Below are 27,676 nucleotides of genomic sequence, written 5' to 3' on the forward strand. Positions count from 1 at the left end.
TAACATTACGGGAATAATTATAGCATATATTTTGTCATTTATTGTTTTTATCTATTTTACTAGACCCCACTGTCATCAAACTGAGCTATGATGAAGTACCATATGTGACCCAGGTACTTCAAGATGTGAGAGAAGAAGTCCAAGTCGGCACCATGCGACAGTCTGATGACAAGAAGTTGGTCACATGGTGACCAGAACCTGAACCAGCAAAACCTCATAGAGTTCCAAATTGAACAGCCAAGACTGGGCAAAGTTTACAAATGCCTGGCCACCGATGGTCCCACCGGTCAGATTGATCTGGCAAAATGATTCCATTTTGCCAGATCACATGGTGTCATTTATACCTAAAGCGAAAAATTAACTGTCAATCCACGAGATCTGTTTTGGCAATTGGCAGTGATCGGCCCTCACTGATCAGAATCAGAAGGAAAAAACTTAATCGGAGCGTCTCTACCCAGGAGTAGCATGATGGTTTTTAAGTTAATAAAATTTTTCCATTTTGAAACCATTACTTATTATATGGTTCTGTTTAAAATAGTTAAACTGAATTATTATATTTTCATTAATGCACTTACATTTGGGAGATTGAAAATGTCTTTCCAGTTTTTTAAAATTATGAAATTAAAGCAATCTCCTGTACATTCTGATTTTATGAGGGATATGTTGAAAATGTTTACTACAAAGTTGATTACTGCATTAATTTTTAGGCAAATTAAATTGGTGTGTTCTATTTGTGTTGTTATTTTTGTAATGTACTGTAACTGAATGCAATTCCATTTTCATGTTCTAAAAGGATTGTGACCTGTTTCCTGGCCTACACTTATTGTATAAATCATTTGGTGCGACCATAAATCATTTGGTGCGACCGATTAAAAATGTACATTTATTGAATTCAAAATAGAATATCTAGTGTCTGGAGCATAAATATTAACCACTAATACAGTGTCCTTAAGTGACAGGTATTTATTTATTATTTTAACACATTTTGATAAAATGGTGAAGAAAAATAGCGGTCAAATCAATTATAAATGGAATTTCACAAGGTTTTTGGGGGGAAAACTGTCATAATTGCCAGAAAAATAAAAATAAATTTTAAAAATGTGTTTCTAAACACCTTAAATAAATGGAAACTTATAAAACAAATGTTTAGTACATCATGGAAAATACCATATTTTTAGATAAATCACGGTCGCACCAAATGACATTTTTTAGGACCACAGCCAAATCATATCGATAAAAAACCTTTGAAAAGGTCTAATTTGAATGTATGATTGTATGAATGTATGTATGAAAATATGATTTCTGTATGCACAACATTTCAAATATTCTAGTAATTGCAATGGATATAAATATTTTTGACATTTTTAATTTAGCTTGGTGGAAATCCTTATACGTCAATGACCCAAAAGCCAAGGTCACATGTCCAAGTGAATCCACTTTGGAGCCTCCAAAAGCCTGATGTTGCCTCCAGTGAGATGCCTTGTGTAACTCTTGTTGTTCAGCTTAAAATGCTCAATTCTTTATAAGCTTCTATCATTTTTAAGTTCTTTTTTATTCCAGCTACTAAATTGTGCTCCTAACAGAAATGTCTAGAGATGTAAATAAGCATTAAAACCCTTGCATTTATAAATTTGGATTGGTAACTGCAAGATGTGCAACAAAGATCTGAAGGTTGGCAATTGCACTTTCACAGCAAATCAAAATGTATTTGTATTTCACCTTTCAGCAACAGAACATTTCAAAGTGCTTTACATCATAAACACACAGACACACGCACACACAACAGCATTGTTGAGGACACTCTCTACAGCTATTCCTTGAGCCAGCTCTTGTGTGTATTGTTTGTTCTTTTTCATTCATTATTTTTAACAGATACATTAATATTTTGCACTAAATTTGAGATTCAGTGGATGACGGTTTAAAATTTGGTCTACCAAAAATCATGTTGTTCCACAAAGTAGTAGTAAACTGAGTTGTACTCATCTTTCATTTAGTTTTATCATTCCACTAAATTTTATGCTGCAATTATGTAAATTTGAGTTCTTCTAAAACTTAAACAGACACAATCTGACAAGCGGTGATAGTTTGAAGTAATTTTCTTTTGTTTGTACATAAAAATAAAAATTTCATAGGAGTATTGCAAAAAGTAAATGTGTTATCTTCAACCATGGCTGTATAGTTTTGCTTAATTACAGTACTGTTATACAGACTCCCTGTCTAACAATAGAATAAGTAACCGAAAATACTTTTTGAACATGTTACTCCTGAGAAAAAACATTTTTAGTATTCATCTGATGTTAATTTTCAATGTCAAGAAAATGCACTCCAATACACAACACGATAGTGCTTAGTTTTTATTTAAGTATTACAGTGGAAGAAGAATTAAACAGTTGGTTCATATTTTATGAACTCTGTTAAAAAGCTTTATGAAGGTCTGGTCTCTTATTCAGCAGAATCGCCCTGAAAAACAGAAGGAAAAATGGACCTTAAATAGTTTGAAGAGCTGATGGAGCTTGTCATAAAGAAAAGTATGAAGTTTCACTTATATATTGACACATATTGATTTTCATGCATAGTTTAACACATGCTGATTTTATTTTCTGTATAAAATAAAAAGATTCTACATTGCAATAGGTTTTGTAGTATATTTAGAAGGGAGATGGGAAGGAAAATGTTACCTTTCCAGCATCACGGCTCTTGGCTCTGAGCTTGTTGACCTGAGACTCAGCGATGTCAGCACGCTCCTGAGCTTCCTCCATTTCATGCTGGACTTTCCTGAGCTTGGACATGTGGGTGTTGGCCTGCTCCTCCTGAGAGTTTTGAGATTACAATTATTTAGTTCACATAAATGTAAAATGAATGCTTTACAATGTTTTACCTTAAAGGAAACATTATTTGTTTGACGACAGACGACCACTTACCGCCTCCTCAGCCTGTCTCTTGTAGGCCTTAACTTTGAGCTGCAGCTTGTCCACTAGGTCCTGAAGTCTTGCCAGATTCTTTTTGTCCTCCTCAGTCTACAGACATAAACCAAATGTTTGTAAAGACTTATTGTAAACACGACAAATAGTATACAGGGAAATAGTAATGTTATTTGGTATTAGAAGTACTTGGTAAGTGTTTAGAAAACAGACTAAAATAATTACCTGGTAGGTCAGCTCCTTAACTCTCCTCTCATATTTGCGGACTCCTTTAACAGCATCAGCTCCACGTCTCTGCTCACCTTCAACTTCAGTTTCCAGTTCACGAACCTGTTTAAAGATGTTGAAAAAGGACATAATTCAATATTACCATAATTATATATAACAATTACACTATGTGCATTACAGCAAATGTTGTTCATACCCTCTGCTCCAGTTTCTGGAGCTGCTTCTTGCCGCCCTTCATGGCGAGGTTCTCAGCCTCATCCAGGCGGTGCTGCAGGTCCTTGACTGTAACCTCCAGGTTCTTCTTCATCCTCTCCAGGTGAGCGCTAGTGTCTTGCTCCTTCTTCAGCTCTTCAGCCATCATGGCAGCCTGAAAAAATGGGTGTTTATTAAGCAGCAATATTTGAACACTGGAAAAATTAAACTGTTGAGTCTGTTGAGATAGCAATTTATATAGACAGTGAACTGACATCAGTGATAGCCTTTTTGGCCTTCTCTTCAGCATTTCTGGCTTCCTGTACTGCATCATCCACCTCACCCTGAACCTGGACCAGATCACTTTCCAACTTCTTCTTGGTGTTCAGAAGGCTGGTGTTCTGAAAGTTAATCAGAATGAGACAATTTAGAAGTGTGGTTTACATGACTTGGAAAGCCCTGGTTTCTTGTGAATAACTAAAACCCAACCTGAGAGTGCAGCAGTCCAACACGCTCACTGGCATCAACCAACTCCTGCTCGGCCACTTTACGTGATCGCTCTGTCTGCTCCAGAGCGGCTCTCAGCTCCTCAATCTCAGCTACCATCAGACCGTTCCTGCGCTCCACCATGGCCACCTGCTCCTTCATGTCCTCCTGACCTCTGACAGCATCATCAAGGTGCAGTTGGGCATCCTAACAGCAATATAAATTTGGCTGTCAGAATGGTTTCCCTCTAAAAGTCTTTAATTTTTGTTTAATAACAAACTCACCTTGAGTTGTCCCTGGACATTCCTCAGTTGTTTCTGGGCCTCGGCAGCCTGTCTGTTGGCGTGGCTCAGCTGGATCTCCATCTCGTTCAGGTCTCCCTCCATCTTCTTCTTGACTCTCAGGGCATCATTCCTGCTCCTGACCTCAGCATCCAGAGTGCTCTGCATGGAGTCAATCACCCTTTGGCTGTTTCTCTTGATCTGCTCCATTTCTTCATCCTTCTCTGCCAGCTTCCTGTCAATCTCACTCTTGACCTGGTTGAGCTCCAGCTGGACGCGGAGAATCTTAGACTCTTCATGCTCCAGGGTGCCCTTGAAAGGTCAGGTATACAACAAGGTTAGATGACAGAAATATAAAGGTATGAGAGTAAGCATATGTAGATGTATTTTAAAAATTACTGTTCATACCTCGGCTTCTTCCAGTGCAGCCTGAATTTCAGACTTCTCAGTCTCCACGCTCTTTTTAGCCTTCTCCAGCTCATGGATGCTCTTACCAGTCTCACCAATCTGTTCAGTCAGATCTGAGATTTCCTCTGCAGTGAAAAGTAAATAAATAAATGAAGATATGTAGTAGAAATCTGCCAAATATAAACTTTTAAGAAATTTCAGAATTATTCTCCATTAGCTTTATCAATAGAGAATTGATTAAGCTAATGGAGGCTGAAGCATAAAAAGGATCTGTGTCTCAGTAATTTTGGAGTTTCTCAATTCCGTGGATAATCAGGAATTACATACGCTGCAGGTTCTTGTTCTCTCTCTTCATGGTCTCCAGTTGGTCCAGAGCCTCTTCATAGGAGTTCTTCATCTTGAACAACTCAGTGCTCAGGGAGCGGGCCTCCTTTTGGGCTCCTTCCAGCTCAGCCTGGCTCTCCTCATACTTCTGCTTCCACTCAGCAAGAACCTACATTTGTATGGATAGAGCAATTGATTTAAAGTACAATCTTAAGGACAATGCCTTGCCTTGGGTAAAGACAATTTTAGGTTCAAGAACTGTACCTTGTCAAAGTTCCTCTGCTTTTTGTCAAGGTTGGCAGCCAGAGAATTAGCTCTCTCCACATCAATCATGAGGTCTTCCACCTCACCTTGGAGCCTCTGCTTGGTCTTCTCCAATGAGGCACACTTGGAGTTCACAGCCTCAATGGATTCCTCAGCCTCTTGCAAGCGCTGGGCAAGCTTTTTCCTGAATTAAAAAGGTGTGTTGCTTGGAAAGAACGCATGATAAAAATTACACATAATTAAACTGAGACATTCATTATGACTCACTTGGCCTCCTCCAGCTCCTCAGTGCGCTGGATGGCATCAGTCTCATATTTGGATCTCCACTGAGCCACCTCACTGTTGGCCTTAGACATGCCTCTCTGCAGTTCAGCCTTGGCCTCCTGCTCCTCCTCAAACTGCTCTCTGAGCAGATCACAGTCATGGCGGGCTGACTGAACAGCATGGGCCAGGGCATTCTTGGCCTGGAAACCACAAGTTGAGTGCGGAAAGATTTGTCTATGGACCTCATCATACATGGCAAAAGAAAATATAAACAGACTTTTCTACCTTCACTTCCTCCTCAATGTGTCTCTTGAGCTCCTCTATCTGCTGAGTGAAAGCCTGCTTGCCTCTTGTCAGTTGAGAAACAAGAGCCTCTTTCTCCTCAAGCTGACGACCAAACTCACCTGTAAAAGTCAAAAATTCATTATTTCTGGGATTTATTTTATCAATGTAATACACTGGTTAAGGTCAGGTGAATTACCATTCTCAGTCTGGAGTCTTGCTTTCTGTGCGTTAATGTCATTCAGCTGGCGGACATTCTCATCATTTTTAGATTTGATTTCGCTAAGTTGGTCCTCAAGAGTTCTGCACATTTTCTCCAAGTTGCCCTGAAACCATCAGACGTTAATGTAAAAAGTACTTATGAACCACAATTTGTGTGTCTGATCATTGTAAAGCATGTACCATCCACTCACCTTGGCTTTGGCAACAGCCTCCATGTTGCTGGACAGGTCATCAATCTCCATCTTGAACTCACTCTTCTCCTTCTCCAGCTTCTGCTTGACGCGCTGCAGGTTGTCGATCTGCTCTCCCAGCTCAGCAACGCTGTCGGCCTGCTTCTTGCGGAGAGCTGCTGCGGTGGCTTCATGCTGCAGGGTGGACTCTTCAAGGTCACGGCGCAGCTTCTGGAACTCAGCCTCACGCTTCTTGTTCATCTCAATCTGAGCAGCTGTGGCTCCACCAGCCTCCTCAAGCCTCTCGCTGATCTCCTCAAGCTCCCTGGACAGGTCAGCTCTCTGCTTCTCTACCTTAGCTCTAGCAGCCCTCTCTGCCTCAATCTCCTCTTCCAGCTCCTCAATGCGAGCCTAGAAATCAAATGCATTGAAGCAATCACTCAAGATCACTCTGCGAATCCCTGAAAAAAATTCAGCCAGGGGCAATTAAGGTTAAATAGTTTTACCTGAAGTTCCTTGATCTTCTTCTGAAGCTGTGCTCCAAGGGACTGTTCATCCTCAATCTTGCTGAGAAGCTGGCTGATTTCAAAGTCCTTCCTGGATTTCAAAAAACAGTGTTGAGCTCAATTATCTGGCATGTCTCTAACACATGTTGAAAAATAAAGATAGTCTGCTCTCACTTCTTGATCTTTTCATCAGACTGCTGCTTGTCATTCTCCAAATCCATAATGGATTCCTGGGCCAGTTTTAGATCTCCTTCAAGCTTTCTCTTGGCTCTCTCAAGGTCCATACGGAGCTTCTTCTCTTGCTCCAATGAGCCCTCAAGCTATTGTATAATAGGTACATTCAAACACAGTAATCAGTAAAAGACTACATCATTAGGTTAATGCCCAATGAGCAAGACAAATAAACTGTTTTCTTACATCGTCCACTTGCTGTTCCAGCTTTGTCTTGGCTTTGGTCAGAGTGTTGACTTTGTCTTCCTCTGCCTGGAGATCATCCAGTGTTTGCTGATGGGCCTCTTGGAGGGCTTTCTTCTCCTTGGTGAGCTTGGCAATGGCCTCATCCTGAGTTGCCATCTCCTCTGTCAGGTTTTTCACCTAAAGGTGTTGAAATGCCCAATTTTAATTGAAGTATTGGCTTGAAGATTTCATAAATTCTATGGATTGGTGTATATTCTGATAGTGGTGTCTCTGTGATGTGAACCTTGTTTTCAGTGGCATGTTTCTCCTTCTCCACTTTAGCCAAGGTGAGCTCTAAGTCATCAATGTCCTTCTTCAGCTCAGAGCATTCATCCTCCAGCTTCCTCTTCTTGGCAGTGAGCTCAGCATTGATTTCCTCTTCATCCTCCAGTCTCTCGGTTGTCTCCTTGAGTTTGGCCTCAAGCTGGATCTTGCTCTTAATCAGCCCTTCACACCTTTCCTCAGCATCTGAGAGATTTTCAACTTCCTATGATTGAGGATGAGTAAAATAATGTTAATGTTCTCCTTTTATATGAATAGTTATTTAATAATAGAATCCATGATTGAACAATATATGGTCATTGTTGTCACAAATCTAGTGTTTATAGCCTCATCTCAAGATATAACCCCACTCTTGTGTTAAGTACAGAGTTGAACATGGGAACTATGATTTAATAATCACACATGTATAAAGAAATCTGGGTACTTACAGAAGCCACTTGAAGCTGCAAGTCATTCTTCTCCTGGAGCAAGGAAACCATTTTTTCCTCCAGTTCCTTCTTCTTGGCCAAAGCAGTAGCCAGGTCTGACTGCATCTTTTCATAGTTCTCCTTCATATTCTGCAACTCCTTCTCAGTCTCTGCACTCTTCAGCAGAGGCTTGATCTTGAAATACAGGTTCATCCATGGCCAGTTCTTCACATTCATAAAGGAACGGACATTGTATTGAATTGTATAGATGGCATCTCTGAAAACAGAGTTATCTTGTTAACACAAAATATACATGTTCCAATATAAATTTGTTGCAATTAGTACTCTGATGCCAAAGTTTAAACTTTCTGAGCAACAGGTTGTGTGAACTGTAGTGTTTTGCAGTGGAATACAGAGTCAGGTATTCATATTTTCAGTGTTTGTATTTTATTGTACCTCCTCTCCGTCATCTTCACAAACTCCTTCCTCATGACATATCCTCTGCAGAGAGCCTGAGTCATGGTAACCAATGAAGCCAGTTTTTCATCTCTCATCTCCTCAAGAGTACCCAGAAGACCAGCTTTGAAGAACACCTATAATAGCAAAATCGTTGCAAGTTAAAACACATGGACACAAAGAAATTGTTCCCAGCAATGTCTTTAATGTAGTTTTCCAACATACCTTAGTGTGTCCAAATTTGTACTGAGTGTGGTCCACATCAATGGAGCCCAGCAGCTTCTCTGAAGCCTTCTTGTTGTCAATAAACTGTCCCTCAGGGATAACACTGGCATTCAGTACTTTGTATCTATGAGAGAAAATGTGGATGTTGCCTTTTTCCATCTTTACATCTGAAACCATTTATTCGTATTCAGAAAGACAACAGCAGCCACCTCTGCTTGAAGTCACCGTAGAGGATTCTGCTGGGGAAGCCCTTTCTGCAGATTCTGATGCCCTCCAGCACACCATTACACCTCAGCTGGTGGATGACCAAGAAGTTCTCCATCAGACCTGAGGGTTGGTAATATATTTAGTGAAAAATAATTCAACAGTTTCTCAAAATAATAACGTAAAATTTCTTAATGTCAACTTAATGTCAAATTTCTATGACTGAGCTTCTTACCTGGGGTCTTTGTCTCATTGGGAATCAGGCAACGCACAAAGTGAGGATGAGTGCTCCTCAAGTTGGTCATCAGCTTGCCCAAGTTCTCCTGTAGATCAGCATCATAAAATTATTCCATGAATGATTTTAAACCAAAACTTTTTTGAGAGTCAAAAAAATGTCCATACCCTGAAAAGAGCAGAGACAGTCTGGAAGGAACCACCCTTCTTCTTGCCACCCTTCTTGCCACCAGCAGCCTCAGCTGAAATTATGACAGTGAAAACACTCTGTATATTCAGGGTTATTCTCACGTGGCAGATTAATCTACTTAAATTAGGGTTATCTGGTATACTGACATACCCTCAGCTGAAGCATGAGCTGCATACAGGAAGCACAGCAACTTGTTTCCAGACTTCTGGTAGAGCTGAACCACTGACTCATTCAGCGGGTCCTTGTTCTTGTCCAGCCAGCCAGTGATGTTGTAGTCCACTGTACCAGCATAATGAACCAGGGAGAAGTGAGCCTCAGCTTTGCCCTTTCCAGGCTTGGGTTTCTCAAAGGCCCTGTTCTTGCCAAGATGCTGATCAATCAGCTTGTTCTTGAAAGTTGTATCAGAGGCTTTGGGGAACATGCACTCCTCTTCAAGGATGGAGAAGATGCCCAATGGCTGTGAATAATTACCAAGTTAAATTACAACTCAAATTTAAAATGACATATTATATACATAAAAAATTGGATATTATTAGTTTAATACAATACAGCAATACAGTAATACAGCAACTCACCTTCTCAATAAGCTCAATGCAGGCAGCCAAGTCCATACCAAAGTCAATGAACTCCCAATCAATGCCTTCCTTCTTGTACTCCTCTTGCTCCAGGACAAACATGGTGTGATTGAAGAACTGCTGCAGTTTCTCATTGGTGAAGTTGATGCAGAGCTGCTCCAAGCTGTTGAACTGTAATTATTGATAGTTGTTTATCTTTCTATGAAATAAAAATGGTTTTACATGAATTTTTGATGTTTTTCATTACTCACATCGAAGATCTCAAAGCCAGCAATGTCCAAGACTCCAATGAAGAAGCTCTCGCCTGCTTTGTGTCCAGCATCTCATTGATACGGATGACCATCCACAAGAACATTTTCTCATAGACAGACTTGCACAGAGCGCTGACAGCGTTGTTCACCTAGAAGTGAAAATTGTCAGCTTTACATAGTTAACAAACAAACAAACGCTTAGAATCACAGCTGGTTTAAATTACCTGTGGGACGTCTGACCTTTGGTGACCATCTCATTTCCGACTTTGACTCTTGGGTAGCACAGAGCCTTCAGCATATCAGCTGAGTTCAGACCAAAGAGGTAGGCAATTTTATCAGCCACTTTTGGAAAGAAACAAAACACATGGTTAAAAAAATAATGTAATTTATACTTTTTTCTGTACAGGATGGAATGGTGATATTTTATAAATTACCCTCAGTGCCATCTGGTTCAGCCTGCTCCTCACGCTGCTTCTGCTTGAACTTCATGTTGCCATGATGAATCACAGCACCAGTGAGCTTGTAGATGTTGAACTTCTCATCAGCATTGAAACCCAAGATATCAATAGCAGTCTGTGTAGAGAAATAAGTTTTAAGTAAAACTAAACACATGCTTTAAGAAAATTCTTTTTTAAAATACTCAAATTTTCTTTTACATCTGTAGCGATGAACTCTTCAACATCATTGATACTCTTGACAGTGATTTCACCCTGGCTGATCATTGGGAAGTCATAGGGGTTGGTGGTAATCAGCAGAGCATCTGAAACCATAGAAACAAATCTGTGTAGCTTCTTTGTGTTTTAAGTTTCAATTTTCTACATTCAAATTTCAAGTATTTGATAATTTACCAATGAGCTCAGGTTTGTGGGCTGTCATAAGCTGATAGAAGATATGGTAGCTCCTCTCAGCAGACAGCTGGAAGGTTACACGGGACTTCTCCAGCAGATCTAAGAATTACATAAATATAAGTAAGCACTTTGATATGGAAATCATGGTACAGATTATCAATTAATAATAGATAATACTGATTACATCATATAAACATATGATGTAATACTTACATGTTTCAATATCAGCTGAGGCCAGCTTTCCACTTGTACCAAAGTGGATCCTGATGAATTTACCCTAAGCAAAATTAATAGCAAGTGTTATATTCTAAAATCAAGCATTAAGTATCAATGAACATTTAAGCATTGTCTTAACTTACAAAACGGGAAGAGTTGTCATTCCTCACAGTCTTGGCATTACCATAAGCCTCTAGCAGAGGGTTAGCAGCAACAATTTGGTCCTCAAGGGAGCCCTGCACATTGACAGTTGTGAATATTTTTGCAGTACATACATAAGTACACACAGTGGAGACCGGTTTCTTCTTAAAACGAATAAATCACCTGGATTTTTCCAGCAGCTGCCGGCGCTTGGTCCTTTTTGCCACCAAGAGCTGCAATTGTTGCAAAGTACTGAATGACACGCTTGGTGTTGACAGTCTTGCCAGCACCGGATTCTCCGCTGAGGTGCAAAAGACACATTTTGACTTATAACCTTAATTTTTGTATGTTTTGTAAAACATGTTTCAATTGAGCTTGTGCAACACTTACGTAATCAGGACAGACTGGTTCTCACGATCTGCAATCCACACCATAATACTTTAATAGCCTCATTAATTTCATGCCAGTGCACATATGTTCTCTTAATTTTTTTCCTTTAAAAACACTTTAGTCTTTGATCTTACCTGTGAGCATGAACTGATAGGCATTGTCAGAGATGGAGAAGATGTGGGGTGGAGCCTCAATCCTCTTCTTGCCTCTGTATCCTGCTACAACAACAGCATCATACACAGGCAGCCACTTGTAGGGATTCACGACCACACAGAACAACCCGGAGTAGGTCTGTTACAGAAGAAGAGATAATCTATGTTTAGCCATTTTAATATGATTACTCCTTTTAAGTTCTTTGAAATGCAGCTGAGAACTCACGTAGATCATCCAGGATGCATAACGCTCTTTGAGGTTATACAACACACAAGGCTCGTTGAGGTGGGTCATCATGGCCATGTCCTCAATTTTGTCAAACTTTGGAGGATTTCTGGGGTGGATGTCATCCTCTTTGACTGTTACAGTCTATTGAAAAAACACAAATGATGTTTTTTTTCCCCAAATGATTTCATTCAATTAATGCAGTGTTTTTATTTTAAGTGGAGTTTGTAAGTTTTTTTTAATAATATGATTAACAAGAAGATTTACCTTTTTCGATTCCAGTGTTTCAACAGTGGCTTGGCCACCCTCCCTCTTTACGACTTTGCACTTGAGATACATTTCATCAGCATCCGCCACGAAGTAAGCTGTTTTAGCATCAAATGGAGCGGTCTGAGCCTCAATCCTCTCCCTTTCTGGCTTCCGGAGGTAAATGGCCGCTGGGCCATAGGCCTCCATCTCCGCATCTGTGCTCATGGTTGCACTATTAGTGGAGCCTAAACATATGAAACGTTTTTAATATAGCCACACAGTAAAGACAAAACAAAATTACATTAATATAAATTCATAACTGCCTCCTGAAAAATTACCTTAGCTGATGCAAACAGAAATACTTCAGTGTCCTGAGATGCCAAGGTGCTACAAAATAAAAACATAGTTGGGCACAGGTTTTGTAAAGATTTTATAACTATGTAAGAGATTCTAGTGTTTTGGGTGTATAATTGTCCAGTACAGAAACTATATGTGTACATATATTTTAACTCAAAAGTAATCAGTAAAGAATGTTTTACATAAATTAAGTGGTATGCTGTTAAATTGTATCATAAAAAATATATGGGACACTTATACTACACTCACCTGTCTTAGATGCCTGCCAGTTAGAGCAAATGTCTTGGGCTACTGCCTTTATATACAACAGCCCAGCCTCCTCAGCATATGTTCCCTACTCAATTTGGTCAGGAATGTTTAACACCTCATTGCTTGAGGTTGATGCTGTCCCAAATAAACAATTGTTTCATATTTCAGGATCCCACAACAAATGGGTTGTCTAGATTAGTTTTAATTAAATAAATAATTAATTAAAACTACATCAGTATTACATGTGGATTCTATAGTATTTGATGTTCTATACACTAGTATTTTTTTGTTTTACTTAATTCATTTAAAAGAAAATTGTGAATCTACTGCCGTAACTGATTTATGTATTAGTCCATCCATTCATTCATTTTCTTACCCCCTTTTCCCTTAGTGGGGTTGGGATACGTATTAGTCAATAAACGGCCTAGCCCCTTTAACAAAATTTTAATCTTGACTGTGTTTAAAAAAAGTATTAGTAATGTTTACAGTTTACCTTCTGGTAAATTGCAATAATGTACTTAATTTTTGAAAAATTATGTGTTAACACTAGGTTTATAGGACACATGGGCGAACCTTGTAAATTTCTATATCAAATCAATTAATGAGCTTTGAATTCTCTGAAGGACTGAAATGCCTCAGGCATCCAAAATAGAATGTTAATGGACTTTCCGTTTGAACTGGATAGGTGTTGTAAATCTTTTAGGAATGGAGTTTGAAATAAAGCCAGCTAAGGTCATTTAACACCAGAAAAAAATAGTTATCATAAATATTATTAATGACCATGGTTTAAGGTAGATAAAAATATGTATATATATGGAGAGTACTTAATTTAGCAAGTAAAATATTGGGAATTTTCTTAAAGATAGAAATAATCCTGGATTGTATACACGATGAGGTTCATGTTTGAAATTCTGCAGGACCTGTCTCAATTTGCTCTCCTGCAGTATATGATGATAATATTACCATGGTCAAAAATACATTCAGCTTAGGCAGGGAGCAATGAGTCATGTTTGGCATAGTGAAGAAGATATATTTATAGTGCACATTTAGATATGTTGTTAGCACCATACCCTAGGTTTAGAGAGATTTTTAATCTAAAATGTACTTTATTGTGTTAGATTATTTTTAGATAATGTTCTGAAAATAACCTAAGGTTATTTTAGAGCACTAGCTTCTTTTTTGTCTGGCAACTGCTCAGTGTAGTGAATCTCACTTTTCTGTGGGCGGAGGCACTGTTTATGTCAGACTTCAGCTTTGCTTGTTTCTGAGATGTTCTTGAACAACCAATTGACTTTCATCCACAGAGATAGTGCCATATGTGCTTGTGTATATTCCCAGTCATCTGAGTCATGTCTTCTACAACAGGCTTTAATCAAGGACAACCAGATATTTGATAAATTTTTCTTAAAGATGTTTCAACACCTATACAGTAATCAATCAAGTTTTTTGTGTAGCACATTTCAACTATACAAAACTGCCATGTTCAAGTATTTTGAACATGGCAGTTAAAAGTACTTTACATTGTTAAAACATTAAAAAGCATCATATAGTCAACAGCGGAGTCAGCAGTGAGGTTGTTTATTCTGTCCATTGCAACAACATTTTTACTGCCTTCTACATTAGGGAAACCAAATAACTTCAGCAACTCATGGTACAACACAGAAGAGTCAGCAGCCTGGGGCAAGATTCAGCTGTAAATTTGCACCTCAAGAACAAATCACACCTTTGTTGACAATGATGTCCAGGTTCTGGACAGAGAGAACATATGGGTGTAAAGAGAGGTGAAGAAAGTCATCTTTGTCAAAAGGGAAAAAACAACACTGAAAGAAAGAGTTGCAGTTTCAGCTTTCAAGCATCTGCAACCCTGTTTTGAAACATATTCCAAATAAATTACTCATTCCATTTAGACACCTATTCAGGAGTCTTTGTGAATTTTGGAGATTCGTAGTTGAGCAGCGTGGAGGCCCATTTTTTAAGTACATGGAGACCCAGCGTCCTTGTAGCATATTAAGTAAATCAATGCCTTGCTTGTCCCTCACCTGGCTCCTTTGGGTCTCTTGCTTGGTGTGGGCTGTGTGCTTGGACTGTGGTGGGCTTCATTAAAAACTTAGTGAAATTCTGGTTGGTTGTTGTAGATTGGGTTATATTGTTAGAACTTAGACACAGTTGTGTTTTCCACCAGGAAAATTATTCCATGTCTTGCTTGAATAATTTGATAACACTTTATTTGACGGGTTGTGAATAAGACTGTCATAACCCTGTCATAAACATGACATAATACCTGTCATGAACATTTTTGACTATTGTCATGAAGTGTCATTCGATAAATTATGACACTTTTAATACAAAGTTGACATTATTTGAAATGTCTTTGTTATGACAACTTGACTTTAACCAAAAAATCATGATCTGACATACGTATTTCTGATTACACTTAAAAAATTGTGTAGCTTTATGTTATTAAAGCTTTGATAGCCCAGGCTTTATGGTACAAGTTTCTCTGATCTTTGGACAGTCACACCCATCAACTCTGCCTGACATCTGCCAGAGAAGAAATTTGATATGACACTGTTTGATTCATTGTGGTGCTACAAAAAAACCCCAAAAACCTTTATCAAGTTTGAGCGCAGACACAGAGCCACACGTCTGGGGTCACTGGTATATTAAAAAAATCTATCCATCCATTATCATACACGCTTATTCTTAGTGGGGTGTCAAGGGATGCTGGTGCCTATCTCCAGAGGAAGAGAGCTGTCCATTAACGTGCTAGTCCATTAACATGACAGTTATGTGTTTGGACTGTGGGAGGAAGCCGGAATACCTGGAGAGAACCCATGCATACAGGGAGAACATGCAAACTCCATGAAGAAAGACCCCAGGCTGGGATTCGAACACATGATCTTTTTGGTGCAAGACAACAATGCTACCAACTTCACCACTGCGCAGATAAAAAAAAATTTATTCAAATATTTAAAAAAATAAAATAAAAACAGCAACCGTTAGCCTGGGGAGGAGGAAGTAAAGCCTGGAGACCCAGGCTTTATTTTACTTGCTAGAGAACCATATAAATGCCAGTAAAGGCGAACCCGTTCTTCAAGACCACCTTCCAAATTGTCAATTTTGAGACAGGTGGCACGGTTGTCGCACGCACCATCGTGCCCAGCTTAATGCTCAAACTAGCATGAGAGAAAGCTGGAAGTAGAGGAGTGACCAAATAAGGAAAGAAATAGCTTGCACGCATGTTGTCATAAGACATTGACTTAGCATTTTTTATTTGGTACAAGGACAATAGCACGTGGCTTTGGGATTGAGAATTTAATTTCTGGGAAAGAGGGGTGTTGTGGGGAAGATATATTTTATAGGTCTAATTTATTTGATGACTGCTCATATTTTCAGATGGGGGTATAAGCTAGAGCAGCACAATCCAAAATAGGATGACATCTGCTAGTGCTCATGTGTCAGGGTGCAAAACAGATGACAGAGTACTTATAAGTCGGACCAAATGAACGTTGACTGATTTTCTCACTGACTTGAGGCATCTGTTTTAACCACAGCTACATGTTCAGTTTTACTATGTAGTAGATGAAGGGATACAGTGTAGCAAGTGAATATAAAATATCTTCCTGATACAGTAAGTGTTTGAAGAAGCCTTTACATATTTTAAAATTGGATTTGCTCTTGTTTCGATGTAAATTCTTCTTGGAAGAGCATTAGATGTAAAACTGCACACATAATTTAATAAAACAGTGTTGAATGTCTTTTCCTACTAAGATGTAGAAGGTCAAAGAGAACTAAACTTCTTAAATAAAAAAAAAAATTGAGGATGATCCCATTCACGTTTAAGAAAAAAATTTCCTTTAAAAAGTTGATATATTCCTTGTTGCAGTTGCCTATGTTCACTAAATGCAAAAGACACTACTTTTAAATGTGTCCCTAAAGATATTCTAGCTCCAGTTTTATCTTGGCCAGCAACGGCAGTTTCAGTTTCAATGGCAGTTTCAGAGTATGTATATTTCTTTATCAGGTTTATATTCCTCTTGGAATTATAATTTCATAGCTTGCTCGAAAATCAAGGTTGAGATAATGCATGACTTAAGAAATTCCTTTAGTGTTGTAATGAAACTTGGTTTATGAATGTATTAAAATACATGTAAAAGAAAATGCTTCACTTGTCTTTTTATTTAAAACACAGATGTTGCTTTGCTTGTGTTATTTTATAATATTTAACCAAATACAAAGTTATAAAGCTGGCCTTGTGCTTTCTACTTTGTAGTGTGGAGAATAATAAATTTTTCCATCAAGTCTTTTAGCCTCTGGTTTTGCACAGGGGTTTACATAAAAGTATTGCAATTGTTAAGGTCATTTAGCCAAAAATACCTTTTGAAAATAACCCTCGGTGGACATAATTTTTACCGTTGGTGGGTAAACTGACACCACTCCAATGTTATTCAAAGTTAGTGTTTGATCAAAATCTGACTTTTGTCTTTAACTGGTGATAAAAATCATTCTCACTTTAGAAAACAAAAGAAAGCTGGTTTTAAAAGAACTCTTCTATGTTGAGTAAACATAATGGAGAAAAAAATCTGTCCTTTATGGATAAGTGACTAACTCGTTCTAAAGTTATATTTCAAGAAAGTGAAACAAAACCATTGAATGGTATTACATTTTAAAGATATTATTTATTGAAATAGTACATTATATGATGACATTTTATAGCTAGTTCATATTATATGAACCGCGTTATAATGTTCCAAAATGGAGTGTCTCTTACTCAGCGCTGTCAGACTAGAAAAAAAGAAGAAAAAAAGAATCAGTATAAGATGCCAGAATTAAGGTAGACAGTTTTCTCTCAGAAAGAAAGCAAGATAAAATATTTATCAAATAAAAATAGCTTTGCAAATATTCATTAAATTACAAAGTGTATGATAAAACAATATAGTCAAAGAGCTTGTGCTTATGGTATCATTTGTTTGATATGTGATCTCACCTTTCCAGTATCACGGCTCTTGGCTCTGAGCTTGTTGACCTGAGACTCAGCGATGTCAGCACGCTCCTGAGCCTCCTCCATCTCATGCTGGACTTTCCTGAGCCTGGACATGTGGGTGTTGGCTTGTTCTTCCTGAAAGTTTTGAGATACCAATTATTTTAGTTTACACAGAATGCCAAATTAAAGCTTGGTAATGTGCTAACTTAAAGGGGGCATTGTTTGGTGGCAGACAATCAGTCATTTCACTTACCGCCTCCTCGGCCTGTCTCTTGTAGGCCTTCACTTTGAGCTGCAACTTGTCCACCAAATCCTGAAGTCTTGCAAGATTCTTTTTGTCTTCCTCGGTCTACATACATTAACAAAAGGTTTGTCAAGACGTATTCTAAATAATACAGAGTGAAATAATAATATTATTTGGTTTTAGAGGTACTTAATAAGTGCTTTGAAAACACAGAATAGAATAGTTACCTGGTAGGTCAGCTCCTTAACTCTCCTCTCATATTTGCGGACTCCTTTAACAGCATCGGCTCCGCGTCTCTGCTCACCTTCAACTTCAGTCTCCAGTTCTCTGACCTGTTTAAAAGGAAACAATTTAATATCAATACAACTTATTTACACCATGTGAATTTACAGCAAGAACTTTTCATACCCTCTGCTCCAATTTCTGGAGCTGCTTCTTGCCACCCTTCATAGCGAGGTTCTCAGCCTCATCCAAGCGGTGCTGCAGATCCTTGACTGTAACCTCGAGGTTCTTCTTCATCCTCTCCAGGTGAGCGCTGGTGTCCTGTTCCTTCTTCAGCTCCTCAGCCATCATAGCAGCCTGAAGAAATGGTTTGTCACCGGTTTCGGGTTAAAAAAAGTTAATACAAACGGGTTGCAATTAAATCATTTTTGATATTTAGACTGACATCAGTGATAGCCTTTTTGGCCTTGTCCTCAGCGTTTCTGGCTTCCTGAACTGCATCGTCCACCTCACCCTGAACCTGGACCAGATCACTTTCCAACTTCTTCTTGGTGTTCAGAAGGCTGGTGTTCTGAAAATGAATCAGAATGATACCTTGTAGATGTGGGGATCTCTTGATCTGGAAAGGCCTGGTTTCTTGTGAATAACTAAAACCCAACCTGAGAGTGCAGCAGTCCAACACGCTCACTGGCATCAACCAACTCCTGCTCGGCCACTTTACGTGATCGCTCTGTCTGCTCCAGAGCAGCTCTCAGCTCCTCAATCTCAGCTACCATCAGACCGTTCCTGCGCTCCACCATGGCCACCTGCTCCTTCATGTCCTCCTGACCTCTGACAGCATCATCAAGGTGCAGTTGGGCATCCTAATAGCAATATAAATTTGGTTGTCAGAATGGTTTCCCTCTAAAAGTCTTTAATTTTTGTTTAATAACAAACTCACCTTGAGTTGTCCCTGGACATTCCTCAGTTGTTTCTGGGCCTCGGCAGCCTGCCTGTTGGCGTGGCTCAGCTGGATCTCCATCTCGTTCAGGTCTCCCTCCATCTTCTTCTTGACTCTCAGGGCATCATTCCTGCTCCTGACCTCAGAATCCAGAGTGCTCTGCATGGAGTCAATCACCCTCTGGCTGTTTCTCTTGATCTGCTCCATTTCTTCATCCTTCTCTGCCAGCTTCCTGTCAATCTCACTCTTGACCTGGTTGAGCTCCAGCTGGACGCGGAGAATCTTAGACTCTTCATGCTCCAGGGTGCCCTTGAAAGTTCAAGCATATAACAAGGCTAGATGGCAGAAATATAAAGGTATGACACTATGTAGATGTATTTTATAAATTGTTGTTCATTTGATGAGAAATGTGTTACCTCGGCTTCTTCCAGTGCAGCCTGAATTTCAGACTTCTCAGTCTCCACAGTCTTTTTAGCCTTCTCCAGCTCATGGATGCTCTTACCAGTTTCACCGATCTGTTCAGTCAGATCTGAGATCTCCTCTGCAGTGAAAAGTAAATAAATAAATGAAGATATGTAGTAGAAATCTGCCAAATATAAACTTTTAAGAAATTTCAGAATTAATCATTCTCCATTAGCTTTATCAATAGAGAATTGATTAAGCTAATGGAGGCTGAAACATAAAAAGGATCTGTCTCTCAGTAATTTTGGAGTTTCTCAATTCTGTGGATAATCAGGAATTACGTACGCTGCAGGTTCTTGTTCTCTCTCTTCATGGTCTCCAGTTGGTCCAGAGCCTCTTCATAGGAGTTCTTCATCTTGAACAGCTCAGTGCTCAGGGAGCGGGCCTCCTTTTGGGCTCCTTCCAGCTCAGCCTGGCTCTCCTCATACTTCTGCTTCCACTCAGCAAGAACCTACATTTGTATGGATAGAGCAATTGATTTAAAGTACAATCTTAAGGACAGTGCCTTGCCTTGGGTAAAGACAATTTTAGGTTCAAGAACTGTACCTTGTCAAAGTTCCTCTGCTTCTTGTCAAGGTTGGCAGCCAGAGAATTAGCTCTCTCCACATCAATCATGAGGTCTTCCACCTCACCTTGGAGCCTCTGCTTGGTCTTCTCCAATGAGGCACACTTGGAGTTCACAGCCTCAATGGATTCCTCAGCCTCTTGCAAGCGCTGGGCAAGCTTTTTTCTGGATTAAAAAGGTGTGTTGCTTGGTAAGAACGCATGATAAAATTACACATAATTAAACTGAGACATTCATTTTGACTCACTTGGCCTCTTCCAGCTCCTCAGTGCGCTGGATGGCATCAGTCTCATATTTGGATCTCCACTGAGCCACCTCACTGTTGGCCTTAGACATGCCTCTCTGCAGTTCAGCCTTGGCCTCCTGCTCCTCCTCAAACTGCTCTCTGAGCAGATCACAGTCATGGCGGGCTGATTGAACAGCATGGGCCAGGGCATTCTTGGCCTGGAAACCACAAGTTGAGTGCGGAAATATTTGTGTATGGACCTCATCATACATGGCAAAAGAAAATATAAACAGACTTTTCTACCTTCACTTCCTCCTCAATGTGTCTCTTGAGCTCCTCTATCTGCTGAGTGAAAGCCTGCTTGCCTCTTGTCAGTTGAGAAACAAGAGCCTCTTTCTCCTCAAGCTGACGACCAAACTCACCTGTAAAAGTCAAAAATTCATTATTTCTGGGATTTCTTTTATCAATGTAATACACTGGTTAAGGTCAGGCGAATTACCATTCTCAGTCTGGAGTCTTGCTTTCTGTGCGTTAATGTCATTCAGCTGGCGGACATTCTCATCATTTTTAGATTTGATTTCGCTAAGTTGGTCCTCAAGAGTTCTGCACATTTTCTCCAAGTTGCCCTGAAACCATCAGAAGTTAATGTAAAAAGTACTTATGAACCACAATTTGTGTGTCTGATCATTGTAAAGCATGTACCATCCACTCACCTTGGCTTTGGCAACAGCCTCCATGTTGCTGGACAGGTCATCAATCTCCATCTTGAACTCACTCTTCTCCTTCTCCAGCTTCTGCTTGACGCGCTGCAGGTTGTCGATCTGCTCTCCCAGCTCAGCAACGCTGTCAGCCTGCTTCTTGCGGAGAGCTGCTGCGGTGGCTTCATGCTGCAGGGTGGACTCTTCAAGGTCACGGCGCAGCTTCTGGAACTCAGCCTCACGCTTCTTGTTCATCTCAATCTGAGCAGCTGTGGCTCCACCAGCCTCCTCAAGCCTCTCGCTGATCTCCTCAAGCTCCCTGGACAGGTCAGCTCTCTGCTTCTCTACCTTAGCTCTAGCAGCCCTCTCTGCCTCAATCTCCTCTTCCAGCTCCTCAATGCGAGCCTAGAAATCAAATGCATTGAAGCAATCACTCAAGATCACTCTGCGAATCACTGAAAAAAATTCAGCCAGGGGCAATTAAGGTTAAACAGTTTTACCTGAAGTTCCTTGATCTTCTTCTGAAGCTGTGCTCCAAGGGACTGTTCATCCTCAATCTTGCTGAGAAGCTGGCTGATTTCAAAGTCCTTCCTGGATTTCAAAAAACAGTGTTGAGCTCAATTATCTGGCATGTCTCTAACACATGTTGAAAAATAAAGATAGTTTGCTCTCACTTCTTGATCTTTTCATCAGACTGCTGCTTGTCATTCTCCAAATCCATAATGGATTCCTGGGCCAGTTTTAGATCTCCTTCAAGCTTTCTCTTGGCTCTCTCAAGGTCCATACGGAGCTTCTTCTCTTGCTCCAATGAGCCCTCAAGCTATTGTATAATAGGTACATTCAAACACAGTAATCAGTAAAAGACTACATCATTAGGTTAATGCCCAATGAGGAAGACAAATAAACTGTTTTCTTACATCGTCCACTTGCTGTTCCAGCTTTGTCTTGGCCTTGGTCAGAGTGTTGACTTTGTCTTCCTCTGCCTGGAGATCATCCAGTGTTTGCTGATGAGCCTCTTGGAGGGCTTTCTTCTCCTTGGTGAGCTTGGCAATGGCCTCATCCTGAGTTGCCATCTCCTCTGTCAGGTTTTTCACCTAAAGGTGTTGAAATGCCCAATTTTAATTGAGGTATTGGCTTGAAGATTTCATAAATTCTATGGATTGGTGTATATTCTGATAGTGGTGTCTCTGTGATGTGAACCTTGTTTTCAGTGGCATGTTTCTCCTTCTCCACTTTAGCCAAGGTGAGCTCTAAGTCATCAATGTCCTTCTTCAGCTCAGAGCATTCATCCTCCAGCTTCCTCTTCTTGGCAGTGAGCTCAGCATTGATTTCCTCTTCATCCTCCAGTCTCTCGGTTGTCTCCTTGAGTTTGGCCTCAAGCTGGATCTTGCTCTTAATCAGCCCTTCACACCTTTCCTCAGCATCTGAGAGATTTTCAACTTCCTATGATTGAGGATGAGTAAAATAATGTTAATGTTCTCCTTTTATATGAATAGTTATTTAATAATAGAATCCATGATTGAACAATATATGGTCATTGTTGTCACAATTCTAGTGTTTATAGCCTCATCTCAAGACATAACCCCACTCTTGTGTTAAGTACAGAGTTGAACATGGGAACTATGATTTAATAATCACACATGTATAAAGAAATCTGGGTACTTACAGAAGCCACTTGAAGCTGCAAGTCATTCTTCTCCTGGAGCAAGGAAACCATTTTCTCCTCCAGTTCCTTCTTCTTGGCCAAAGCAGTAGCCAGGTCTGACTGCATCTTTTCATAGTTCTCCTTCATATTCTGCAACTCCTTCTCAGTCTCTGCACTCTTCAGCAGAGGCTTGATCTTGAAATACAGGGTCATCCATGGCCAGTTCTTGACATTCATGAATGAACGGATGTTGTATTGGATGGAATAGATAGCCTCTCTGGTCGAAAAATCAGTTAATCAAAACAAAATATCAGTTTTACTAAAGAAGGATCTTGTTTTAAAAGGAAACGACAACTATTTAGCAGTCAAAATAATGCTCCCACCTCCTCTCTGTCATCTTCACAAACTCTTTCCTCATGACATATCCTCTGCAAAGAGCTTGAGTCATGGTAACCAATGAAGCCAGTTTTTCATCTCTCATCTCCTCAAGAGTACCCAGAAGACCAGCTTTGAAGAACACCTATAATAGCAAAATTGTTGCAAGATAAAACACATGGACACAAAGGAATGGTTCCCAGCAATGTCATTAATGTATTTTTCCAACATACCTTAGTGTGTCCAAACTTGTACTGAGTGTGGTCCACATCAATGGAGCCCAGCAGCTTCTCTGAAGCCTTCTTGTTGTCAATAAATTGTCCCTCAGGGATAACACTGGCATTCAATACTTTGTATCTATGAGAGAAAATGTGGATGTTGCCTTTTTCCATCTTCACATCTGAAAACATGTGTTTACATTCAGAAAGACAACAGCAGCCACCTCTGCTTGAAGTCACCGTAGAGGATTCTGCTGGGGAAGCCCTTTCTGCAGATTCTGATGCCCTCCAGCACACCGTTACACCTCAGCTGGTGGATGACCAAGAAGTTCTCCATAAGACCTGAGGGTTGGTAATATATTTAGTAAAAAATAATTCAACAGTGTTTCCAAATAATATCATGTAAAATTTCTTAATGTCAAATTTCTACAACTGAGCTTCTTACCTGGGGTCTTTGACTCATTGGGAATCAGGCAACGCACAAAGTGAGGATGAGTGCTCCTCAAGTTGGTCATCAGCTTGCCCAAGTTCTCCTGTAGATTAGCATCATAAAATTATTCCACAGATAATTTTAAACCTTTACCCTTCATAGTTCTCGAAAAAAATGTCCATACCCTGAAAAGAGCAGACACAGTCTGGAAGGAACCACCCTTCTTCTTGCCACCCTTCTTGCCACCAGCAGCCTCAGCTGAAATTATGACAGTGAAAACACTCTGTATATTCAGGGTTATTCTCATGTGGCAGATTAATCTACTTAAATTAGGGTTATCTGGTATACTGACATACCCTCAGCTGAAGCATGAGCTGCATACAGGAAGCACAGCAACTTGTTTCCAGACTTCTGGTAGAGCTGAACCACTGACTCATTCAGCGGGTCCTTGTTCTTGTCCAGCCAGCCAGTAATGTTGTAGTCCACTGTACCAGCATAGTGAACCAGGGAGAAGTGAGCCTCAGCTTTGCCCTTTCCAGGCTTGGGTTTCTCAAAGGCCCTGTTCTTGCCAAGATGCTGATCAATCAGCTTGTTCTTGAAAGTTGTATCAGAGGCTTTAGGGAACATGCACTCCTCTTCAAGGATGGAGAAGATGCCCAATGGCTGTGAATAATTACCAAGTTAAATTAAAACTCAAATTTAAAATGACATATTATATACATAAAAATTGGATATTTATAGTTTAATACAATACAGCAATACAGTAATACAGCAACTCACCTTCTCAATAAGCTCAATGCAGGCAGCCAAGTCCATACCAAAGTCAATGAACTCCCAATCAATGCCTTCCTTCTTGTACTCCTCTTGCTCCAGGACAAACATGGTGTGATTGAAGAACTGCTGCAGTTTCTCATTGGTGAAGTTGATGCAGAGCTGCTCCAAGCTGTTGAACTGTAATTATTGATAGTTGTTTATCTTTCTATGAAATCAAAAATGGTTTTTACATGAATTTTTGATGTTTTTTATTACTCACATCGAAGATCTCAAAGCCAGCAATGTCCAAGACTCCAATGAAGAAGGCTCTCGCCTGCTTTGTGTCCAGCATCTCATTGATACGGATGACCATCCACAAGAACATTTTCTCATAGACAGACTTGCACAGAGCGCTGACAGCGTTGTTCACCTAGAAGTGAAAATTGTCAGCTTTACATAGTTAACAAACAAACCGCTTAGAATCACAGCTGGTTTAAATTACCTGTGGGACAGTCTGACCTTTGGTGACCATCTCATTTCCGACTTTGACTCTTGGGTAGCACAGAGCCTTCAGCATATCAGCTGAGTTCAGACCAAAGAGGTAGGCAATTTTATCAGCCACTTTTGGAAAGAAACAAAACACATGGTTAAAAAAATAATGTAATTTTATACTTTTTTCTCTGTACAGGATGGGAATGGTGATATTTTATAAATTACCCTCAGTGCCATCTGGTTCAGCCTGCTCCTCACGCTGCTTTTGCTTGAACTTCATGTTGCCATGATGAATCACAGCACCAGTGAGCTTGTAGATGTTGAACTTCTCATCAGCATTGAAACCCAAGATATCAATAGCAGTCTGTGTAGAGAAATAAGTTTTAAGTAAAACTAAACACATGCTTTAAGAAAATTCTTTTTTAAAATACTAAAATTTTCTTTTACATCTGTAGCGATGAACTCTTCAACATCATCGATACTCTTGACAGTGATTTCACCCTGGCTGATCATTGGGAAGTCATAGGGGTTGGTGGTAATCAGCAGAGCATCTGAAACCATAGAAACAAATCTGTGTAGCTTCTTTGTGTTTTAAGTTTCAATTTTCTACATTCAAATTTCAAGTATTTGATAATTTACCAATGAGCTCAGGTTTGTGGGCTGTCATAAGCTGATAGAAGATATGGTAGCTCCTCTCAGCAGACAGCTGGAAGGTTACACGGGACTTCTCCAGCAGATCTAAGAATTACATAAATATAAGTAAGCACTTTGATATGGAAATCATGGTACAGATTATCAATTAATAATAGATAACACTGATTACATCATATGTTTTACTTACATGTTTCAATATCAGCTGAGGCCAGCTTTCCACTTGTACCAAAGTGGATCCTGATGAATTTACCCTAAGCAAAATTAATAGCAAGTGTTATATTCTAAAATCAAGCATTAAGTATCAATGAACATTTAAGCATTGTCTTAACTTACAAAACGGGAAGAGTTGTCATTCCTCACAGTCTTGGCATTACCATAAGCCTCTAGCAGAGGGTTAGCAGCAACAATTTGGTCCTCAAGGGAGCCCTGCACATTGACAGTTGTGAATATTTTTGCAGTACGTACATAAGTACACACAGTGGAGACCGGTTTCTTCTTAAAACGAATAAATCACCTGGATTTTTCCAGCAGCTGCCGGCGCTTGGTCCTTTTTGCCACCAAGAGCTGCAATTGTTGCAAAGTACTGAATGACACGCTTGGTGTTGACAGTCTTGCCAGCACCGGATTCTCCGCTGAGGTACAAAAGACACATTTTGACTTATCACCTTAATTTTTGTATGTTTTATAAAACATGTACCAATTGAGCTTGTGCAACACTTACGTAATCAGGACAGACTGGTTCTCACGATCTGCAATGCACACCATAATACTTTAATAGCCTCTTTAATTTCATGCCAGTGTACATATGTTCTTTTCATTTTTTTTTAAAAACACTTGTGTCTTTGATCTTACCTGTGAGCATGAACTGATAGGCATTGTCAGAGATGGAGAAGATGTGGGGTGGAGCCTCAATCCTCTTCTTACCTCTGTATCCTCCTACAACAACAGCATCATACACAGGCAGCCACTTGTAGGGATTCACGACCACACAGAACAACCCGGAGTAGGTCTGTTACAGAAGAAGAGATAATCTATGTTTAGCCATTTCAATATGATTACTCCTTTTAAGTTCTTTGAAATGCAGCTGAGAACTCACGTAGATCATCCAGGATGCATAACGCTCTTTGAGGTTATACAACACACAAGGCTCGTTGAGGTGAGTCATCATGGCCATGTCCTCAATTTTGTCAAACTTTGGAGGATTTCTGGGGTGGATGTCATCCTCTTTGACTGTTACAGTCTATTGAAAAAACACAAATGATGTTTTTTCCCCCAAATGATTTCATTCAATTAATGCAGTGTTTTTATTTTAAGTGGAGTTTGTAAGTTTTTTTAAATAATATGATTAACAAGAAGATTTACCTTTTTCGATTCCAGTGTTTCAACAGTGGCTTGGCCACCCTCCCTCTTTATGACTTTGCACTTGAGATACATTTCATCAGCATCCGCCACGAAGTAAGCTGTTTTAGCATCAAATGGAGCGGTCTGAGCCTCAATCCTCTCCCTTTCTGGCTTCCGGAGGTAAATGGCCGCTGGGCCATAGGCCTCCATCTCCGCATCTGTGCTCATGGTTGCACTATTAGTGGAGCCTAAACATATGAAACGTTTTTAATATAGCCACACAGTAAAGACAAAACAAAATTACATCAATATAAATTTATTACTGCCTCCTGAAAAATTACCTCAGCTGATGCAAACAGAAATACTTCAGTGTCCTGAGGTGCCAAGGTGCTACAAAGTAAAAAACATAGTTGGGCAAAGGTTTGTAAATATTTTATAACTATGTAAGATATTCTAGTGTGGGTGTATAATTGTCCAGTACAGAAACTATATGTGTTCATAGATTTTAACTCAAAAGTAATCAGTAAAGAATGTTTTACGTAAATTAAGTGGTATGCTGTTAAATTGTATCATTAAAAAAAAAATGGGAAAATTGTACTACACTCACCTGTCTTAGATGCCTGCCAGTTAGAGCAAATGTCTTGGGCTACTGCTTTTATATTCAACAGCCCAGCCTCCTCAGCATATGTTCCCTGCTCAGTTTGGTCATGAATGTTTGACACCTCATTACTTGAGGTTGATGCTGTCCGAAATAAACGATTGTTTCATATT

General features: G+C 39.7%; 3 protein-coding genes across 3 annotated transcripts in view; 1 reads left to right on the forward strand and 2 right to left on the reverse strand.

Moving 5' to 3' along the window:
* Nucleotides 1-27,676, forward strand: part of xab2 (XPA binding protein 2) — a 110,363-nt gene that overhangs the window by 12,709 nt on the left and 69,978 nt on the right. The gene's annotated exons all lie outside the window — the stretch shown is intronic.
* LOC108166487 (myosin heavy chain, fast skeletal muscle) lies at nt 2,342-12,684 on the reverse strand. Its single transcript, XM_081610105.1, is given in 42 exon segments — nt 2,342-2,460; nt 2,679-2,810; nt 2,922-3,017; nt 3,147-3,251; nt 3,346-3,516; nt 3,617-3,742; nt 3,831-4,034; nt 4,112-4,420; nt 4,517-4,641; nt 4,844-5,009; nt 5,105-5,288; nt 5,372-5,568; nt 5,654-5,772; nt 5,850-5,976; nt 6,064-6,453; nt 6,549-6,639; nt 6,723-6,868; nt 6,966-7,142; nt 7,249-7,491; nt 7,715-7,970; nt 8,150-8,286; nt 8,375-8,498; nt 8,584-8,701; nt 8,814-8,901; nt 8,981-9,054; nt 9,153-9,459; nt 9,578-9,748; nt 9,829-9,881; nt 9,884-9,977; nt 10,037-10,170; nt 10,263-10,401; nt 10,485-10,588; nt 10,677-10,775; nt 10,890-10,953; nt 11,036-11,128; nt 11,217-11,334; nt 11,424-11,451; nt 11,558-11,714; nt 11,802-11,945; nt 12,069-12,295; nt 12,389-12,437; nt 12,657-12,684. Coding segments are annotated over 40 exon segments (5,835 nt in total). The 5' UTR covers nt 12,276-12,295; nt 12,389-12,437; nt 12,657-12,684; the 3' UTR covers nt 2,342-2,442.
* Nucleotides 17,316-27,595, reverse strand: LOC103468749 (myosin heavy chain, fast skeletal muscle-like). Its single transcript, XM_081610102.1, has 41 exons — nt 27,513-27,595; nt 27,247-27,295; nt 26,927-27,153; nt 26,661-26,804; nt 26,417-26,573; nt 26,286-26,313; nt 26,079-26,196; nt 25,898-25,990; nt 25,752-25,815; nt 25,550-25,648; nt 25,358-25,461; nt 25,136-25,274; nt 24,921-25,039; nt 24,699-24,848; nt 24,446-24,616; nt 24,022-24,328; nt 23,850-23,923; nt 23,681-23,768; nt 23,460-23,577; nt 23,251-23,374; nt 23,026-23,162; nt 22,664-22,919; nt 22,198-22,440; nt 21,915-22,091; nt 21,672-21,817; nt 21,498-21,588; nt 21,013-21,402; nt 20,799-20,925; nt 20,603-20,721; nt 20,321-20,517; nt 20,055-20,238; nt 19,794-19,959; nt 19,463-19,587; nt 19,047-19,355; nt 18,766-18,969; nt 18,552-18,677; nt 18,293-18,463; nt 18,112-18,216; nt 17,894-17,989; nt 17,644-17,775; nt 17,316-17,441 (listed from the first exon to the last, which is right to left on the reverse strand). The coding sequence occupies exons 3-41, from the start codon at nt 27,131-27,133 to the stop codon at nt 17,424-17,426; spliced, it is 5,823 nt and encodes a 1,940-aa protein (XP_081466228.1). The 5' UTR covers nt 27,134-27,153; nt 27,247-27,295; nt 27,513-27,595; the 3' UTR covers nt 17,316-17,423.

Source organism: Poecilia reticulata, chromosome 8, assembly GCF_904066995.2.
Source record: "Poecilia reticulata chromosome 8, P_reticulata-male-v2, whole genome shotgun sequence".
Taxonomy (NCBI): domain Eukaryota; kingdom Metazoa; phylum Chordata; class Actinopteri; order Cyprinodontiformes; family Poeciliidae; genus Poecilia; species Poecilia reticulata.

What these genes read in the sequence shown, in the direction of transcription:
- LOC103468749 (XM_081610102.1), bottom strand. Translation starts at nt 27,133, where the DNA reads ATGAGCACAGATGCGGAGATGGAGGCCTATGGCCCAGCGGCCATTTAC. An exon ending in ATGACAACTCTTCCCGTTTT is followed by an intron (nt 25,816 to 25,897) that starts GTAAGTTAAGAC and finishes AATTTTGCTTAG; the next exon opens with GGTAAATTCATCAGGATCCA. An exon ending in TGAACCAGATGGCACTGAGG is followed by an intron (nt 25,040 to 25,135) that starts GTAATTTATAAA and finishes TCTTTCCAAAAG; the next exon opens with TGGCTGATAAAATTGCCTAC.